Genomic DNA, 21,380 nt, shown 5'->3' on the forward strand with positions numbered 1-21,380 from the left:
CGGGCGTGGTGGTGCATGCCAGTAATTCCAGCTACTTGGGAGGCTGAGGCAGGAGAATCGCTTGAACCTGGGAGGCGACAGTTGCAGTGAGGTGAGATTGCACCACTGCACTCCAGCCTGGGTGACAGAGTGAAACTGTCTGAAAGAAAAACGAAAAAGAAAAAGAGATAGTTCCTTATGGGTAAAGGGTAAAATCCAGGGAAATTCAAGCTGATGTAGAAAACAACAAAATACTCATTTTTTTCTTATTGCTCCAAATGGCCACGATTTATAAGGCTTTATTGTAGCTTGGTATTGAGGGGAAAACCAGATTCCTTATCCCACCCACCTGCCTCTTATTTTCCTAATAAAGGTGTCACGGTATTTCAAGGCCTGTGGATCAGTGGATCCAAATGCGAACAGTTACTGCCCCCTAGTGGACTTACAGTATGGTGCTCATTTTTAAATTCAGATTAAAGCTTGACTCCCCTGTTGCTGAAAGAATTCATCTTTGGCGGTGGAGGGACCTTAAGACGCCACCTTCATTTTTATGTTTTAACATGTTTTAATGCCCTCATTCTACAGATGGGGACACTGGTCCTCTAAGTCACATAGGTGCCCCAGGGCTTTTTGTTCCAAGTCCGGGGCCCACGCCACTGCACCACAGTTTCATTAGGCTGCAGGAGCTCCAACTATTTCTGGAGTTGCTGGGGAACTACCATGACCTGTCCTTCTGTGGCAGGGAAAGCAAGATACCACCTCATGTTTGGTTTGTCTTCCACTGCAACTTTTGCTGTGGAGGACAACTCTGACACAGCTACGTGACCTAGTAAGGCGCACAGGGAGAACGCCGTGTGATCATGAATGCAGACTTTCAGCAAAACACCAGAGCCAGGCCAGTGTGGTGGCTCACGCCTATAATCCCAGCACTTTGGGAGGTGGAGGCTGGTGGATCACCTGAAGTCCGGAGTTCGAGACTAGCCTGACCAACATGGTGAAACCCCATGTACTAAAAATACAAACATTAGCTGGGTATGGTGGCAGCTACTGTAATCCCAGCTACTCGGGAGACTGAGGCAGGAGAATCATTTGAACCCAGGAGATGGAGATTGCAGTGAGCTGAAGATCGCGCCATTGCACTCCAGCCTGGGCGACAAGAGTGAAACTCCATCTCAAAAAAACGACAAAAATAACAACAACAAGACACCAGAAGCCACGACAGCTGCATGGAACAGATTCACCCTCATGGCTCTCAGAAGGGACTGACCCAACCAACACCCTGATCTCAGACTTCTGACTTCCACAATCGTGGGATTACACATTTCTGCAGTCTAAGCTGCTCCTTTTGTGACACTGTTATAGCAGCTTTAGCAAGTGAATACAGATTTTGCAGAGATTTATCCCCCAAACACTTTTCAGTGGTTACTTTGATTTTGCTGAACCAAATTAAGTTGACTTCCCCAAAGCAGCCAATAACTGGAAAACTTCAAATTGTAAGGATATATGAACTTCGAATCTCCAGTCCAGTGACTCATCCTGAGCAGGAATTCCTTATACAATGTCTTTGTCAGCCAGGGTAGAAAAGGGTGCTGTGCCCTTACAAAGAAAGTATGACAAAGAAACAGAAAGCTGGACTGCCCACAGCCGGACAAACTATTCTGTAATAGAAATTAGGCTTAGAATGCAATGAAGAATTAATGTGCTCGACTACCTTCAATACTTGGAGCTACAGAGAGGTGCTCCTAATGAAGCTGGAAATGAGGAAAACAGAAAACAAAATTGTCACCTGGGAGCTCAACTCTGAGATCACTTATAAGGGATCAGAGCAGAGACACACAAGGTCACCTGAGCGAAGCAAAAGGAAAGTTAGAGAGGCAAATGTTGGCATTTCCTATCCAAGCGCTGTATAAGGGAGAATGAGTTTCAGTCACCAAACCTGAAGTATCTTCTGTTCCAAAGGACAGGTTCTCCTTTTAGGTGGAGATAGATGCAGGGAGTTATGGCTGGAGGACTTCATGTATTTCTGATTCCATCGGCAAGACTCTCTCTGATATAAATGGAATGCACTAAGCTGTCATAGTTTGATGCCATTAACCATTCCTCGAACTGGCCTTCTTCCTTCATGATCACATGGCATTCTCCCTGTGTGCCTTACTAGGTCCCTGGCTGTGTCTGAGGCATCCTCCATAGTTTGATGCCATTAGTCATTCCTCTAATTGGTAAATATTCCTCTGAACTATTAGCAACCTCATGCTAACTCCGTGAGTACTGACAACCTTCAGACTATCCGTGGCTTCCGTTGTGCCTTAGAGAGAGAACACACTGGATTGCCCCCAGGTTAATTGGCTACTCAGGACAGTAATTCTTCATACTAAACCCTCAATAAAAGCCTCTGGCCAGGTGCAGTGGTTCACACCTAAAATCCCAGCACTTTGGTGGGCCAAGGCAGGAGGATTACTTGAGGCCAGTAGTTTGAGACCAGCCTGGGCAACATAGTGAGACCACATCTCTACAAAAAAGTAAAATATTACCTGGGTGTGATAGCATGTGCCTGTAGTTTCAGCTACTTGAGAGGCTGAGGCAGAGGACTGCCTGAGCTCCAGAGGCTGAGGCTGCAGTGAGCTATGATAATGCCACTGCACTCCAGCCTGGGAGCCAGATTGAGACTCTCTCTCTGGGAAAAAAAAAAAAAAGAAAGAAAAAAAAAAGCTGATTATGATTTTCCTCATGTGCTCTGCTTATGAAAGAGACTGAACAATAATATGCACACAGACATTCTAGTCTGATGAAATTTTATTCTTTACTGCAAGTTGATAAAAGGCACTCTTTTATTAACCTTCCGTCTGCACTTTTTTTTTTTTTTTGAGACTGAGTCCCACTCTGTCACCCAGGCTGGAGTGCAGTGGCGCAATCTTGGCTCACTGCAACCTCTGCTTCCCAGGTTCAAACGATTCTCCCAGGTAGCTGGGACTGCAGGCGTGTGCCACCATGCCTGGCTAATTTTTTGTATTTTTAGTAGAGACAGGGTTTCACCGTGTTAGCCAGGATGGTCTCAAACTCCTGACCTCGGGATCTGCCCGCCTCGGCCTCCCAAAGTGCTGGGATTACAGGCGTGAGCCACTGCGCCCGGCCAGATGCACATTTTTTAGTTAATGTAAATGAGCCTCTCAGCCATCATCATCCTCATAGGGCAACAACTAACAAGAGGGAGCCTTTGAGACTTCAACACACAGGCCCTCAAATAAAACACAGCACGGGTGACTTCTGCTATCATCTATGATGGAGAAATTGGTACAGAATTAGCCTTCCCACCATAAACAACAGAAAAACTAGACAAAAAATATGAGGCAACTCTTCCAGGCACTGGATCACAGGAAGAGAAAGAGTGTAATTCTGGAAAGAAGAAAAACATCTAGGGTTTGAGACCAGCTTGGCCAACGTGGTGAAACCCTGCCTCTACTAAAAGTACAAAAATTAGTCCCATGTGGTGGCGGGTGCCTGTAATCCCAGCTGGGAGGCTGAGGCAGGAGAATCCCTTGAACCCGGGAGGCGGAGGTTGCAGTGAGCTGAGATTGCACCATTGCACGCCAGCCTGGGTGACAGAGGGAGATTCCTTCTCAAAAAAAAAAAAAAAAAAAAAAGAAAGTCTTGTGGAGCTGAGGAGGCAAAAGATGCCAGATGCAAGAGCAGACCATAGGCTACATTATTATTATTATTATTTTGAGATGGAGTTTCACTCTGTTGCCCAGGCTGGAGTGCAGTGGTGCGATCTTGACTCATGGCAACCTCCACCTCCCAGGTTCAAGTGATTCTCCTGCCTCAGCCTCCTGAGTAGGTGGGATTACAGGCACCTGCCACCATGCCCAGCTAATTTTTGTATTTTTGGTAGAGATGGGGTTTCACCATGTTGGCCAAGCTGGTCTTGAACTCCTGACCTCAGGTCATCCGCCCGCCTCGGCCTCCCAAAGTGCTGGGATTGCAGGCATGAGCCACTGCGCCCGGTCTATTATTATTAGTTTATTATTATTATTATATTTTGAGACGGAGTTTGACTCTTTCATCCAGGCTGGAGTGCAGTGGCGCAATCTCGGCTCACTGCAACCTCTGCCTCCCAGGTTCAAGTGATTCTCCTGTCTCAGCCTCCCAAGTAACTGGGACTACAAGGCGCGCCTGCCACCACGCCCGGCTAATTTTTGTATTTTTAGTAGGGACGGGGTTTCGCTAAGTTGGCCAGGCTGGTCTGGAACTCCTGATCTCAGGTGATCCACCCGCCTAGGCCTCCCAAAGTGCTGGGATTACAGGCGTGAGCCACTGCGTCCGGCCATAAGTATTATTTTAAAAGCAAAGTAAACTATAATGCTTAGGGATGCTGCTTGGATGGTAAAGCAATAATATGATTACCATATTTTTAATTTAAGGAGGGCGGATATCGGGAGGGCTCAGGAGGCCTCTGGGAGGCTATGGGAGCTTTATTACTTGACCTGGGAGGTGGTTTTTCAGGAATGTTTTTGGTAGAGTAATAAGCTGCTTAACTGTTTTGTGCACTTTTTAAAAGATGTGTTCTATATTTCGCAATACAAATGGATTTTTTTTTTTTTTTTTTTATAAAGAGAAAACTTCATTCGGGATAAGCTGGGGGTGTCCGAGAGAAGCCAGGACCCACTCCCAGGCGCACACCACCATCTGCAGCCCGACCCCCTCCTCGGGCCGGCTGAGCGGCCTCGCGGGTCACCAGACTCCCAGAACGACGGCTGCAGGCCCCAGAGTCCACGAGGGTGGGTACAAATCCCCTGGGCACAAACAGCCCGGGACACTATCCAGCTCTGCAACCCCTCTTCCCGCACTCCGCAGGTAAACTCAGTAGCCTCGGACCGTCTGCGCCTGCGCGGACGACTCGACTGCGCATGCGCCCTCTGCCCCGCAGGAACTGTAACAGTAGCTAGAGTTTAAAGAGAGGCTGGCTCTGGGGCTGGGACTGCAGTCATGTGTCCCTTGGACTGCGTTGCAGGTTCCTAAAGGGGCAACTATGTTCAGTTCTAGAAATGTTCTCTTTTTTTAAATTTTATTTTATTTTGTTTTGTTTTCTGAAACGGAGCCTTGCTCTGTCGCCAGGCCAAAATGCAGTGGCGCGATCTCGGCTCACTGCAACCTCCGCCTCCGAGGTTCAAGCGATTCTCCTGCCTCAGCCTCCCGAGTAGCTGGGATTACAGGCGCGCGCTACCACACCCGGCTAATTTTTGTATTTTTAGTAGAGACGGGGTTTCACCATGTTGACCAGGATGGTCTCGATCTCTTGACCTCGTGATCTGCCCACCTCGGCCTCCTAAAGTGCTGGGATTACAGGCGTGAGCCACCGTGCCCGGCCCCCTTTTTTTTTCTTTAGACGTATTCTTCCACTGTCACCCAGGCTGGCGTGCAGTGGTGCAATCTCGGTTCACTGCAGCCTCCTCCTCCTGGGTTCAAGCGATTCTCCTGCCTCAGCCTCCCGACTAGCTGGAATTACAGGTGCGCCACCACACCTGGCTAATTTTTGTATTTTTAGTAGAGACTTCTGCCATGTTGGCCAGGCTGGTCTCAAACTCCTAGCCTCAAGTGATTTGATGGCCTTGGCCTCCCGGAGTGCTGGGATTACAGGCCTGAGCCACTGCACCCTGCCAGTTCTAGAAATGTTCTAGCGGGCAGACCTCTGTAAAGGGTGAAATAGTAACTATTTTAGATTTTGTGGGCCAAGAGACAAAATCCAGGACATTTAAGAGAGAAAAAATTGCCACAATTTTCTAAATTGATGAAATTAAAAATATTATAATAGAGTACATCTATTTTTAGTATAGGCCTACTATGAGAAGTATGGAATTCCTTTTTGGGAGTAGGGTATGGAGGATAATATTTTCCTTAATAGTGGCTCAAAGTTAGTGTTCTCTAGCTCTAAAACACAAATTGATTGCAATGTTCATCTGTTAATACAGATTTACTGTGAGATTTTACCCACTTCATTTTTGAAATGTCCTTTACTGCCAAAAACTGGTATGGGGCCCCCAACAAATGACTTCAATTGATCATATTCATCGCCAGGATAGGAGGGAGGCATTTATAGAATTCTATTTGATTCTTCTCTTGATAGTTGCCTTTTTGCAGGTCATTATATTGCAGATTAATCACTGCCAATAGAAGGTTAGGTGGAAGTGCGGTAGGAAGTGGAACTCCAGAGGTGGTGCTTGGACACCAGACCTAATTGGGGACTAGTTAAAACAGGCATGGGGCAAAAGCACCACCCCATAAGACACACCCACCAGCAAAGGACGTGAACAGACACTTCTCAAAAGAAGACATACCTGTGGCCAAAAATCATGAAAAAAAGCTGAATATCACTGATCATTAGTGAAATGCAAATGAAAATCACAATGAGTGATCACACCAGTCAGAATGGCTATTATTAAAAAGTGAAAAAATAACAGACGCTGGTGAGGTTGTGGAGAAAAAGGAACGTTTTTACACTGTTAGTGGGAGTGTAAATTAGTTCAACCATTGTGGAAGACAGTGTGGGTGTGGCAATTCCTCAAAGACCTGGAGACAGAATTACCATCTGACCCAGCAATCCCATTACTGGGTATATACCCAAAGGAATATAAATCATTCTGTTATAAAGACACATGCACATGTATGTTCACTGCAGCACTTTTCACAACAGCAGACATGGAATCAACCTAAATGCTCATCAATAATAGACTAAAGAAAATGTAGTACATATACACCATGGAATACGCTGTAGCAATAAAAAGGAACAAGGTCATGTCCTTTGCAGGGACATGGATGGAGCTGGAGGCCATTATCCTTAGCAAACTAACACAGGAACAGACAACCAAATACTGCATGTTCTCACTTGTAAGTGGGAGCTAAATGATAAGAACACATAGACACATGGAGGGGAACAACTCACACTGGGGCCTACCAGAGGATGGTGGGTGGGAGGAGGGAAAGGATCAGGAAAAATATCTAATAGATATTAGGCTTAATTCCTGGGTGATGAAACAATCTGTACATCTGTATTAGCCCGTTTTCACACTACTATAAAGAAATACCCAACACTGGGTAATTTATAAAGGAAAGAGTTCCACATGGCTGGGGAGGCCTCAAGAAACTTACAATCATGACAGAAAGTGAAGGGGAAACAAGCAGCTTCTTCACAAGGTGGCAGAAGAGAGAAGAGTGAAGGAGGAACTTCCAAACATTTGTAAAACCATTAGATCAGGTGAGAACTCACTCACTATCATGAGAACAACATGGGGGAACCTCCCCCGTGATCCAATCACCTCCCTCACTGGACACAAGGGGATTACAGGTCCCTCCCTCAATACTGGGGGATTACAATTCGAGATGAGATTTGGGTGGGGACACAGAGCCAAACTATATTAACAGCAAAACCCCATGACACACATTTGCCTATGTAATAAACCTGCACATCCTGCACATTTACCCATAAAATTAAAATAAAAAGACATGCCCACCAGTGTGCCATGCCAGTTGACCATTGCCATGGCAACACCCCAAAGTTCCTGCCCTTTTCCGTGGCAGCGAGACAACTGGGAAGTTACCACCTTATTTCTAGAAATTTCTGCATAATCTGCCCCTTAACTTGCATATAAACAAAAGTGGTTGTAAGTATGACTGCAGAACTGCCTCTGAGCTGCTACTGTGGGTGTACTGCCTATGGGGTAGCCCTGCTCTGCACACTGCCGCTTCAATAAAACCTCTGGCTGGCCCTTGATTTGTTTCCTAGGCAAAGCCAAGAACTCTCCCAGGCTAAGCCTGCCCTGCAGTAGAAGCTCCTCAGTTGCACAGTTGACTGGAACTGTAGCTTAAATTTGAAAAATGTATCTGCTGTGAATTTGTGTGGGAATGGAGATTTTGATTCTTGTTTTGACTTTTGACATCATAAGAACCATGTAAAGCAGTTTGACTTGTGATTCAAACAGTGTAGCCATCATAAAAATGACTTTACCGCAGTATAAGTTTTGCATATTCGTGCTGTTTTGCCTGGTAATTTTAGGTTGAATTCATTAAGAAACATTACCAAGTCTATAGCAAAAGCTAATTTCCAAAGCCACTCAGTGTTCCTTAATAAGGGTTGAGGGCAGTTCTTATTCAGAAAAAATTCAGCTCTCAGCTTAAACAATCACTGTGAATTCCTTGAACTGCTGTGTAATAGGGCAAGCAAAGATATTCAGTTTCTATTTTGGACAAAAATTCGTGGAGCTGAAGATGGCTATGGCACGAGAGTGAATTAAATTTCCTGTTGAAACTACAGGTTCAATAACACATGATAGATTCAAATATTTTCAGGAAAGTACTGATATACAATATGATGAATAAGCATAGGTTTTTAACACCTTATAGTGTCACAAGGTTTGTAAATTTGTCCAATTAACCTTTTACCTGCTCTATACATTTTTACCACCATCAATTATAACACTTCCTAGCAGATTCCACTACAGGTTGTACTGAATTAGTGTTTCCTCAACTTGTATGAAAATATTCCCTCCTATAATTATTCCATGCAGTGTATTCATAGAGGCTAACTCTGCAGTCATGCCAGCCTCAGCCCTGACTCCTCAAGTAAAAAACAACTGAGAAGTATCAGTAACATCTGTCAATTCATGAAGAGCCAAGAAAAACTACCTAAAATCACTTGACTTGTTTTTTTAATTAACTACTGTGTTAGTTTCCCAGGGCTGCTATAACAAATTGCCACAAACGTGGTGGCTTAAAACGACATTCTTCTGGAGGCCAGACGTCTGAATCTCATTGTGTTAGCAGGGTCACCCTCCCTCTGGAGGCTGGGAGGCAGAATTCTTCTTTGCCTCTTTCAGCTTCTGGTGGTTGCTGGTTTCCTTGGCTTGTGGCCACATCACTCCAATCTTTGCCTCCATTTTCACATCATCTTCTCTTCTTCTCTAGGTCTCCTACAAGAAAACTTGTCATTGGATTTAGGACTTACTGAGGGTATCCAGGATGATCTCATCTCATGATCCTTAATTATATCTGCAAGGGTTGTTTTTCCAAATAAGGTCACATTCACAGTTTCCAGGGATTTGAAGTGGATAAATTTGACATGAATATATATTTTTGAGGGCTTTTCTTTGGCCCACCACAACTATTGATATTGCTCCCAATGTCCTCAACTCTCTGAGCAACTGTTCTCACTGAAAGGCTAATAGTTTTATTTTTTTAGAGGCAAGGTCTTGCTCTGTCACCAAGGCTGGAGTGCAGTGGCATGATCATAGCTGACCACAGCCTCCTGGACCCAAGTGATCCTCCTGTCTCAGTCTCTCATGTAGCTGGGACTACAGGTGTGTACTACCATGCTCAGCTAATTTTACCATGATCAGTTTTATTCTTTGTAGAGATGGAGGTCTCATTTTGTTGCCCAGGCTGGTCTCAAACTCCTGGCTTCAGGTGATCCTCCCACCTTGGCCTTCCAAAGTGCTGGGATTACAAGTGTGAGCCATCTTGCCTGGCCTAGGCTAAGAGTTTATTTTCTCTGGACACATTACTTGGCTGCTGCAATCAAACACAATTTAATCAAATTACCTGCAGAAAACAGTTTTCCTTGCTTGGTTAACAAATGAGGCACTAGGAAACTTACTTTGGTTGCAGTCAAATTTTCATTTTTTATTTCTGTGAAGAAATTCTGCTGTGATGAGATATAATGTTTTGTATTTTATAATTTTTTGAACATTGCTTTCCTGTGAGTTGGGAATATTATAAGTGCTTAGTCTGATAATGCTGCTATATATCGTATTCCTTTAGCACAGCTTACTATCATTGCCTAATAAACACACTGCTTTGCCATCTAATCAGATAAAATAATCCACACTCCACTATTCCTTAATAGCACAACATTCTAAATCCACTTTTTGTTTTGTTTAGGCTGATGGGTTTGCACTGGTAATTTTAAAATACTGTAGTATGGCTGGGTGCAGTGGCTCACGCCTGTAATCCCAGCACTTTGGGAGGCCGAGGTGGACGGATCACAAGGTCAGGAGTTCGAGATCAGCCTGCCCAACATGGTGAAACCCCCTCTCTGCTAAAAATACAAAAATTTACTGGGCGTGGTGGTGAGCACCTGTAATCCCAGCTACTTGGAAGGCCGAGGCAAGAGAATTGCTTGAACCCAGGAGGCAGAGGTTGCAGTGAGCCGAGATCGTGTTGTTGCACTCCAGCCTGGGTGACAGAGCAAGACTTTGTCTTGGAGAAAAATAAAAATAAAAATAAACAAAAAAATCCCCCGTGGTGCGGTAATACGTGTGGCACTTGAAATGCTGTTGAATTATAACTATGCCACTGCAATTTGCAGTGCACCAAGCAGCAGTTCTAAATGATGAATACCAGAAATGGTCTTTACTGCACCTACTCAAAAGCAGCCATAGGTAGTACAGCATTGTCTAATATTGGCTGTGTTCCAATAAAACTTTATTTATGGATGCTTAGAGTTTTCATCTGTCACAAAATATTCTTGTTTTGATTTTTTTTTCAACCATTGAAAAATGTGAAAACTATTCTCAGCTTGTGAGCTATACAAAAACATGGTAAGCCAGATTTGACCTAATTGCTCTAATTTGTTGGCCCCTGGTTTAAGATCTAAACTAGGAAAAGAAATGTGTCAGTGTCTTAGCCTCTTTTCTGTTGCTTATGACAGAATACCTGAAAGAGGGTAATTTATAAAGAAAAGGAATTTATTTCTTGACGTTATAGAGACTGAGAAGTCCAAGGTCAAGGACCTGCACCTGGTGAGGGCCTTCTTGCTGATGGGGACTATCTGCAGAGTCCCAAGGTGGCACCGGGTATCATATGGCAAGGGGGCTTAGCACAATAGCTGAAGTCTCTCTTTCTCTTATAAAACCACCAATCCTACTCCCATGATAACCCATTAATCCATTAACCCATTGATCCATGCATACATGAATGGATTAATCCATTCACAGGGGTAAAGCCCCCTCATGACTCAGTCACCTCTTACACTTGATCTTAGCCAAAAGGCCGAGAAGCGATTCAGTCACCTCTTAAATACAGTCTGAGCTCAACTCCACTTACCCAAAGGTGGGAGTGCAGTGCTGCTATATATTGTACATAGGGTTTTTTGTTTTTGTTTTTTTGAGATGGAGTCTCACTCTGTCACCCAGGCTGGAGTGCAGTGACACGATCTTGGCTCACTGGAACCTCTGCCTCCCAGGTTCAAGTGATTCTCCTGCCTCAGCCTCCTGAGTAGCTGGGATCACAAGCGCCTACCACCATGCCCGGCTAAATTTTGTATTTTTAATAGAGATGGGGTTTCACTATGTTGGCCAGGCTGGTCTCGAACTCCTGACCTCAAGTGATCCACCAGCCTCAGCCTCCCAAAGTGCTGGGATTACAGGCGAGAGCCCCCGTGCCCGGTTGGGTTTTTAAGTGCTGGAGTAAGCTAACAGAAAAGTTCCGGAGCATATGAGGAGGGGGGTTGATCAATGGGACGTGTGAATTGCATTGAGTTATTGCACACTTTGCAAAGGTTTTTCTCTGTGATTAGGCCATCTGTGTTTGTTCATAAGCACCCATTGAAGTGGGGCAGGGGTCCTTCCAGACTCTGGGAAATAGGGGTGCTATCTTTCTTGATGGTTATATTTCAAAGAGATGGTACCCATGTTTTTTTTAAAAAAATCTTAACTTTTAGGTTCAGTGGTACACGTGCAGGTTTGTTATATAAGTAAATCGCATATCATAGGAGTTTGGTGTACAGATTATTTCATCACTCAGGTAATAAGCATAGTACCTGAAAGGTAGTTTTTTGATTCTCTCCCTCCTCCCACACTCCAGTCTCAAGTGGGTCCTGGTATCTATTGTTCTCTTCTTTGTGTCCATGTGTTCTCAATGTTTAGTTCTCACTTATAAGTGAGAACATGCGGTATTTGGTTTTCTGCACCTGTGTTAGTTTTCTTAGGATAATGGTCTTCAGCTCCATCTATATTGCTACATAGGGCACGATTTTGTTCTTTTTTATGGCAGCATAGTATTCCATGGTGTACATGTACCACATTTTCTTTATCCAGTCTACTGTTGATGGGCATTTAGGTTGATTCCACGTTTTTGCTATTGTGAATAGTGTTGTGATGAACACATGGGTGCACGCGTCTTTACAGTAGAATGATTTATATTCCTTTGGGTATATACCTAGCAATGGCATTGCTGGGTTGACATCTCACACCAGGCACCCATGTTTTTGAGAAAGACATTCCTAGATTGTAAAACAGACAAGAGGCTTTTAAAATTATTTACATATCGAAGCAGCACAGAAAGAATCTACAGTTCTTTCTTTATAAAAGTTTTTTTTGTTCTTTTTTTAAACCGTGTCTAGCTCTGTCACCCAGGCTAGAGTGCAGTGGCGCAATCTCTGCTCACAGCAACCTTGGCTCACTGCAACCTCTGCCTCTCCAGCTCAAGTGGTTCTCCCACCTCGGCCTCATGAGTAGCTGGTAGTACAGACACATGCCACCATGCCTGGCTAATTTTTTGTATTTTTTGTAGAGAGAAGGTTTCACCATGTTGCCCATGCTGGTCTGAAATTGCTGGGCTCAAGTGATCCACCCTCCTCAGCCTACCAAAGTGTTGGGATTACAGGCGTGAGCCATTGTGCCTGGCCCATGACTCACGGCCATTGATGGGACATTCTAAGTCCATAGGCTGTGCTGGGGACTCTCTAGCTTAAAGGTGGGGTGGCTCCGTGGCCCACATACCAAGAGTCCAGTTAACACATTACCTACGTATTCTTTCTGGTCCTGGAAGTGTGTATCCTTTAGCCAGGTGCCACAGACAGTTTAACCAAGCCCAGAGGGAGGGAGACACAATTCTAGCCTGGTCTTCTGGTCTTACTTGGGCTTATGTGCTTGCTCAGGGCTATTCTCGGCTCAGTGGTCAGACAAAGCTTTGACTGTGGTGAACCTTTGCAGCTTTTACCCCAGAGGCCCTCAATGCAAGGGGGATGTTGCGTGCAGTCCACTGGTCTGCAAATCAAGAAATACGTCCCCCACTGGGGGTAGAAAGAAGACTTTGGGGAAAATAAAAGGAAAGTTTTAAGGGAGTCAATTTCATATTCTCTTAGGTGTGTCCTGTATGCACTTTTTCTTTTCCTTTCTTTTCTTTTTTTTTTTTTTTTGAGATGGAGTTTCACTCTTATCGCCCAGGCTGGAGTGCAATGGCACAATATTGGCTCACTGCAACCTCCACCTCCTGGGTACAAGCAATTCTCCTGCCTCAGCCTCCTGAGTAGTTGGGATTACAGGCCACCAAACCCGGCTAATTTTTTTTTTTTTTTTTTGTATTTTCAGTAGAAATGGGGTTTTATCATGTTGGCCAGGCTGGTCTCGAATTCCTGATCTCGAGTAGTCCGCCCGCCTCGGCCTCCCAAAGTGCTGGGATTACAGGCATGAGCCACTGCGCCCAGCCTGCACTGCACTTCTTCTTTTATCTGCTTGTGAATGTACCTGCCATCAGCTGGTTTTCCTTTCCCTCAGCCCCGCTCCTTTTTTTTTTTTTTTTTTTTTTTTTTTTTTGAGATGGAGTTTCACTCTTGTTGCCCAGGCTGGAGTACAATGGCACGATATCGGCTCACCGCAACCTCCGCCTCTCAGGTTCAAGCGATTCTCCTGCCTCAGCCTCCCAAGTAGCTGGGATCACAGGCATGTGCCACCATGCCCGGTTAATTTTGTATTTTTAGTAGAGACAGGGTTTCTCCATGTTGGTCAGGCTGGTCTTGAACTCCTGACCTCAGGTGATCCACCCACCTTGGCCTCCCAAAGGGCTGGGATTACAGGCGTAAGCCACCATGCCCGGCCCCCTCAGCCCCTTTTATAGTTGCTCTTCTCTCTCTTGAGAAAGACGGACCTTAATCCCCTTGGAAACTTGCTACAGTGCATTGCACAGGGTAGAAAACTCTCTGAGGGAACAATCAAACAGTTTGAGATACTCATGTCAGAATTAATAAAGAGAATGATTAACGATTGGGTAACATATCCTTTTATGATTCAGCTGATTTCCAATTATTACATTCTTCAAAGAATAACTCAGAAATGTTTAGTTAATTTGCTCACAAATTATTTACTCACATATGATGGAGTCAGTTGGTAAACTGAGTAAAATAACAAAGGCAAAAACAGAATTGATAAAGACAGGGAAGAAGGAGAGAGGAAAAATACTACAGAGGACCTGGGAACAGGGTAAACTATCTGTTGGTAGCTAATCGTGGATGTACAAATCTCTTCAAGATTTAACTGCCTTATTTTACAGGTAACAGCAACCTTGACTCACAGAGTAAAGTGACTTTGTCTAAAGCAGTTTCTCAACAGCAGCAATTCTGGTATCTGGGGCCGGGTAATTCCTTGCTGTGGGGACTGCCCTATGCACTAGATAGTGTTTAGCAGCATCCCTGGCCTTTACCCACTAAATACCACTAGCCCCTTCTCCCAAACCCAAATGAATTCACACACTGCCAAATGTGGGGGGCGGGGGTGGGGCAAAACCTCCTCTGGATGAGAACCACTGCTCTCAAGAAATGTCCAGTACCAGGGTAGGTGACCAATGATTCTGTCGCCCAAGAGATGACAGAAGGCTCTAGATAAACGCGCACTCCGTTGCCATTCACAAGGCGTTTTGTTTTTACTTCTCAAAAGTGGCAGAGATTTTTTTTTTTGAGACGCAGTTTTCTGCTTTTTGTGGCCCAGACTGGAGTGCAATGGCGTGATCTCGGCTCACTGCAACCTCCGCCTTCCGGGTTCAAGCGATTCTCCTGTCTCAGCTTCCCCGGTAGCTGGGATTACAGGCGCAACCCACCACGCACGGCTAATTTTTTTGTATTTTAGTAGAGACAGGGTTTCACCGTGTTGCCCAGGCTGGTCTCGAACTCCTGAGCTCAGGCAATCCACCCGCCTCGGCCTCCCAAAGTGCTAGGATTACAGGCGTGAGCCACCGCGCCCGGCCAGAGATTCTTTATAGGACATATTAGTCCTTGTCTTTTTCCCCCCTGATATTGGAAAGATGAACTGATTGAAATATGACTTAGTAAAAACATTGTGTCAACTTGAAACCTTGATTAAGTAAAAAATCTCAATGTTTAGATCCTTTGTCCAATGGTAGTATTTATCAGATGTATTCAGCTTGCTCAGAAAACCAAAAGGGCATTACAACCACAAAAGCAAAGAAAAATAAGAAAACGTCCCATGTTTGGATCTTGTTCTGGTTGTAAAGATTAAATTGAAATGATTAGGCTTTTCGATTCATGAGCCAAATACCGTAACATCCTGGCCTTTGATGGGTTTGGATTTTTAACATTACTCGTGGGATTTCAGGAAGTGAGGTTACAGTTACACTCCTTATAGCTGCTAAGTGTATTAAGTTGAATGTAAGGATGCATAATATTGTTTGAATTGAGCCTCACTACCAATTCTTTAACAAATGGCATGAATTCTTATACGTAAATGATTTGGCGGAACTATTCCATCATAATTTCTAAATTGTTTATATACCAAGGTAGCCTTAATTTGTATATGTTTCAGTACAATGAAATTTTACTCCCTCTGGGATGCTGTTTGGTTTGTATTTTGAGGAATGTTTTTCTCATGGGAAGAGGAACCTATGACTTCTGTACCTAGATAATTTGTTACATTAAAAAGCTGCTCTTTCAGCAATGTAAGTATATACATACGTGTTTTTATGAGAAAAAAAAAAAGCAGCAGAGATCAGAAGACTGCCACCGTGCTTGGAGAAGAAAGGAAGCCGCGCGTGGCCTTCGCAGTGCTCGCCGGGACTCGTAGTTCCGGGTCTGCGGGCTCCTCCCAGGCGCGGGTCTACTCCCTCTCTCGGCCGCGGCCGGAGCTCCCGGAAGCTGAGGGGGCTTAAAGACTTTCGCTTCCTTTCCCTGCCTCTTAGTCCCGCAGATTGCTAGTCGACATAGCCAATAGGAGGGCTGATTGGTACTTCCTGTTATTTGATTGGCTTAAAATTTTGCAACCGCCCGGACAAACTTGCCGAGGATTGGCTGAGCCTTCAGTTTTGAAAATCATAGATTTCGCCCGCGCTGCGCCGCCTGGTTGCTCCTCCCGTGAGGTGAGTCCCGAAGGCCCGGAGCCGAGTGGGTCTGGGCAAGCGGGGTCTCAGCTAGGGATACCACCAGACTTGGATCGGAGCAGCCTTCAGGGGACGTGGCGCAGTCGAGTGAGTGCGCGTGGGCGTGGGGATTGGGGAGTGGTTCGCGATTTTTCCCCCGGTCCTCTGCTCCGTCCCTGTCGACTCCGGACCAGGGTCGTGACTCCCCACCCCAACCCCTGGCTACCTGGGCATATGAGGGTCACCTCTTCCAAGTGGCGAGGTCGCCTGCTTTGGTTCTCGGGCCCGAGACGCCTCCCACCCCTTCCACCTAGGCCCTCAGGTTCCTAGAGCATAGCCCCGTCCCCTCGGCTCCCGGCTGCCCGGCACCTTGTTTTGTGCCTGCGAGGATTATTGTTGACTTGGACGCGCAGGAAGCCCGAAACCAACCCGGTTGTTTGGCGGAATGATGCCAGATGGCATTTCTGTGCAGTTAAACCCCTCTCTCAACGCCCCCGCCCCCAGCTGAGCAGCATTTTAAACTGACCATTTCCGGAGGCTGGGCCGCCCCTTGTCACTCCCCAAGCCTGTTCGCTGTCAGCAGTTCAGTCTCGTTCAGCTAACATGGGTTGCTCGCGGAGTTGCCCAGCGCCAAGACTGGGCGCCTGCCTTTCGGAGGTTGATATGTAGAAGGCGGTATAGCCAGTGGTTGAGGGCACGGTTCAAAGGCGGTATAGCCCGTGGTTAAGGGCACGGTTCTATTTATGCCCCTGATTTACCGGCTGATTTTGACTTCTCTTTGTCTCAATTTCCTCATCTGCCCATGCATATCCTCAAGGTTGTGGTGAGAATTAAATGAGATGATGTCTGACTCGGGCATGGAGTAGGACTCAGTAAATGGGAGCAGCTGCTATGCGCTTTCTGCACAGAGGTGTGATAGGCGCCCAGCTTACAGCACCCTGACAAGGACAGGAGTCATAGAGGAGGACGATGGGGCCTTCGGTCTGGTGTATGGTGTGGAAGAAGTGTTGGAGAGGAGGAAGACTGGAGAGTGTCTCCCTCGGTGAGGTGTTGAGTGCTCTTTATCTGTGTGCAGGTGCTTACATGGGTTGAAGAAGAGATTTTTGCTGCTCTTCCAGGAGCCTGATTCTTGGTACACGATTCCTTCTTTTTCAAGGTCACCTCTGTTTTAACTTACGGTAACCCTTTTTAAATGGTTGCGCTAAGGTCTGCTTGAAGCAAACTTCCCTATGAAAGAAGTCCAATTGCTTTCATGGACTTTGTGAAAGAAGCTGTCATCCACGTTGTCCATTTGAACAAATAACTTTTTAAAAAGTTAGCCAGTTGTTGCTTTTCTCTGCAAACCTTTGGCTTCCTTAAACAGTTTTCTCTTTTCTGGCCTGAGGTCCTGCGCTTTGCCAGGGCTGTGGTCTGGGTGCAGAAGGGTTAGGGGAAAGTGAGGGATGGCAGTGAAAAGGGCTTGCCCATGATTGGCTGGCTGCAGAGCCAAGGTTTCACCCCAAAGCCTGTACGATCCTGCCCATTTGGCCCTGCCCCGATTATTGCTGCCCCTGGCATCTAGGAACAGGGGTTTTGAACATGTGTTGGTCAGTTCTAACCTGTGCAGATTAAGTTTATTTGGTGCCCTTTGTGTGGTGGGATGAGCACCTATAGGATGTTTATTTCTAGGTGTAGAGTTGATGGGTGGATTAATTCATTTAACAAATATTCCTTGTTGCCAGGCACTGCTGTGCTCTGGGCATTCAACGATGAGCAAGATAGACGGGGGTTTGCCCTCAGAGAGCAATTGTTTAGTGGGCAGGGACAGGCAGTAAGCAACAGGTAAACAAGCACGCAAGTGCTCTGCAGAGAATTGCAATCAATGGATGGGATCGTGGCTGGGGCTACTTTAGATTGGTGTTCAGGTTTTCCTGAGGATCTGAGATCCAAGCCATGAGGAGTGAGCCATACAAAATGCAAGACAATGTTCCAGACGCAGGGCAGAGCTTGTTGAGGAACAAAGACTCTGTGTCCCTGAATCAAGCCTGAGGAAGTCCCATGAGACTGAAACCTGACCTGGTGCTACGCCCTGTGAGGGATCAAGGGGTCAGCGATTTATCCCTTCCTTCCAAGACCTTCCATTGTAGGTGGGAGGCTGAGAGCTGTGCATGATTCTTGTTTTTGTTTTTGTTTTTTTTTTGAGACGGAGTCTCCCTCTGTCGCCTAGGCTGGAGTGCAGTGGTGTGATCTTGGCTCACTGCAGCCTCTGCCTCCCAGGTTGAAGCAATTCTTCTGCGTCACCCTCCTGAGTAGCTGGGATTATACGCGTGCACCACCACACACGGCTAATTTTTTTGTATCTTTAGTAGAGACTGGGTTTCACCACGTTGGCCAGGCTGGTCTTGAACTCCTGACCTCGTGATCTGCCCACTTCGGCCTCCCAAAGTGCTGGGATTACAGGCGTGAGCCACCGTGCCCGGCCGGTTCTTGGTTTTAAAGAGGTAAATCAGGATGGTGGATCACTGCCATGACTTGAGGCATGCAGTCTGTTGTTATGGCTTATGACCACCACCCATTCATTTGTGCTTTCACTCATTCACCTGTCGGGATATTTAATGAGCCCCTGTTGTGATGTAATAGAATACAGTTGTCTCTTGGAATCCTCAGGGGATTGGTTCCAGGACCTCCTTTGGATACCAAAATCCACAGATGTTCAAGTCCCTGATATAAAATACATAGTGTTTGCATATAACCTACACACATCCTCCTGTATACTTTGTATCTCTATATTACTTATAACACCTAATATGATGTAAAAGCTATGCAAGTAGTTGTTATACTCTATTATTAGGGAATAATGACAAGGGAAAAGAGTCTATGCATGTTCAGTACAGATGCAGCTCCTTTTCAAATATTTTCCACCAGTGGTTGATTGCATCCATGGATGTGGAACTCACAGATATGAAGGGCTGACTGTACTTCTTCCTTGCTTGAGGTTTTTGTAATGGCTATCAAGTTTTCTTTTTTTTTGAGACAGAGTCTCACTGCGACGCCCAGGCTGGAGTGCAATGGCATGATCTTGGCTCACTGCAACCTCCGCTTCCTTGGTTCAAGTGATTCTCCAGGCTTAGCCTCCCAAGTAGCTGGGATTACAGGCGCACACCACCACGACCGGCTAATTTTTTTTTGTATTTCTAGTAGAGTCGGGGTTTCACCATGTTGGCCAGGCTGGTTTTGAACTCCTGTCCTCATGTGATCTACCTGCCTTGGCCTCCCAAAGTGCTGGGATTACAGGTGTGAGCCACTGCGCCCAGCTGGTTATCAAGTTTTAAGGAGGATACCTGAGCTGCTAGTTTTATAAGAAAGTGAGAAAAAACTGTTTTTGTGTTTTCTCTTGCTCAATGCTTGTAGGCAAGTTTTCTTAAAAGCAAGATATTGCTTACCGTTCCCTTCTTGTTCTATTTATGCTCCATTTGGAGGGCATTTCAGCTCAAGGGAGAGGGGTGTGGGAGGCCCCTTGAGGGCATGTCTCTGGATCACTACTTTCTCACTCATTTCTTTGGAACACAGAATCCCTTCTGCTCACTGGCCTCTTAAAGAGGCAGTTGGGTTCGATGTTCTTTGGCCTGATGTCTGGAGTCAGCTTGTATGTAGTGCAGGGTGGCTGTGTCTTAGCCCTTACTTAACCATTGAGTAGTAAGATGACGGCCTACTGGAGAGCGAGAGCAGGACTGTGTTTGGGCAGGGAGTGAGGGGCCCTGGGGTGGCCAGGAAGGCAGATGGCAGTGCCCTGTTGTCTTAAGCCCAGAAAAGGCCATTTATAAGGAGGACCGTCAATGTCAGAATTGGCTGGGAACTGTGGACTTATGGGGACAGTCATGCTGGCGGGGGGTGGGGACAGGGAGGTATTTGAAGAGTATGAATAGAAGGGCTTCTGTTCGTAGAAACGAGGCTAGGGGATGAGTGTTTGGAATTCTGCAGCTCTGGGGAGTGGCTGTGAGCAGAGAGGGGCCCTGGTTCGGGCACTGGGTGTTTGTGGTGGTTGTGGGTCAGGTGGGTATTGCAGCTTGGAGAAAGCCCCAGACCCCTACCCTGGGCCCCTAACTTGTGCCTCTTGTCCCTGCCTTCACCAGACAGAGCCACCATGGGGACGACAGCCCCAGGGCCCATTCACCTGCTGGAGCTATGTGACCAGAAGCTCATGGAGTTTCTCTGCAACATGGATAATAAGGACTTGGTGTGGCTTGAGGAGATCCAAGAGGAGGCCGAGCGCATGTTCACCAGGTGAAGGCAGGGGCACAGTGAGGGGCTGGGAACACCAGGGCCTGTCTGGGCTGCTTTGGTCTTGGGGACACAACAGCCCCTCGTCCCCACCTACCTGGCAAAACAGACAGCCTGTCAGGGCTCCTGCTGTATACTCTGTGTGCAGTGTGCTAGGGGCCCGACCTAGTGTCATGGGAAGAGGCAGCAGGAGAGATCCAGTCCCTTGCTTGTTTGCCATCATTTCTGGCTGGGCCTCTCAAGGTGTGGGGCAATGGACGTGCGCCTGGGAGCTTGCTTCCCTGCCGTGTCTGCAGGAGGAAGCCCTGAGTGCCCGCAGGTGACTTGCACATGGCCTTGGAGAGCTCGCTTGGTGCTGGACACCCCAGCTTGACCTGTCGCTGCCAGGAAATGGGCAGGGGCCAGGCTGCATGGGAGAGGGGACCAGCGGTTCCCAGGCAGCCTCGAGTGACACCGTCCTTGTGCCAAACAGAGAGTTCAGCAAAGAGCCAGAGCTGATGCCCAAAACACCTTCTCAGAAGAACCGACGGAAGAAGAGACGGATTTCCTATGTTCAGGATGAAAACAGAGATCCCGTCAGGAGAAGGTAGGAGGGGTTGAGGGAGAGTGAGCTGAGCAGTGGGCTCAGCAGAGGCTTGGTGCCATCTGGGAGAGTTTGATTCTAAAGGTGTTGATTTGGAAGTAGCAGCCTGTAGGAGGGGTGGTGGGTACCACCGCGGGTACTGCGTGGGCCATGCTGAGAGGGGTTGGGATGCCACAGGGAACTATAGTTTGACCCAAGACCCCGGAGTCCAAATCTGTGGCTGTGTGTTGGGGGTGGGGGTGTTTGATCTGGGCCCTGGAGAATGGGAAAGATTTCCATAGGTGGGATGAAAAAGAGAAGCCGTCCTTCTGTTAGGTGAGTGTGACCAGGGGTGTAGACCACGTGCCTTGTCCCAGCCCTCATATTGTCATGCTTGTTTTAGTCCCCCTCAGGAATGATTGGGGCTGCAGAGTGCTAGGGAAAGAGG

General features: G+C 46.5%; 1 protein-coding gene across 8 annotated transcripts in view; it reads left to right on the forward strand.

Moving 5' to 3' along the window:
* The first annotated feature begins 4,447 nt into the window (after window positions 1–4,447).
* The window catches only part of INCENP (inner centromere protein), a 39,970-nt gene continuing 23,037 nt past the window's right edge, over window positions 4,448–21,380 (forward strand). For 4 of the 8 annotated variants that reach the window (XM_030810941.1, XM_030810943.1, XM_030810944.1 and 1 more), the window contains exons 1-3: window positions 4,448–4,754; window positions 20,223–20,373; window positions 20,843–20,956. In XM_030810941.1, the coding sequence (XP_030666801.1) occupies window positions 4,535–4,754; window positions 20,223–20,373; window positions 20,843–20,956 (485 nt within the window). In that variant the 5' untranslated portion in view covers window positions 4,448–4,534. Of the gene's footprint in view, window positions 4,755–16,010; window positions 16,219–17,203; window positions 17,267–20,222; window positions 20,374–20,842; window positions 20,957–21,380 lie in introns of those variants that run through there. The other 4 variants (XM_030810946.1, XM_003274069.4, XM_003274070.4 and 1 more) reach the window with 2 other exon arrangements.

This window comes from Nomascus leucogenys, chromosome 4, assembly GCF_006542625.1.
Source record: "Nomascus leucogenys isolate Asia chromosome 4, Asia_NLE_v1, whole genome shotgun sequence".
In the NCBI taxonomy this organism is placed as follows: domain Eukaryota; kingdom Metazoa; phylum Chordata; class Mammalia; order Primates; family Hylobatidae; genus Nomascus; species Nomascus leucogenys.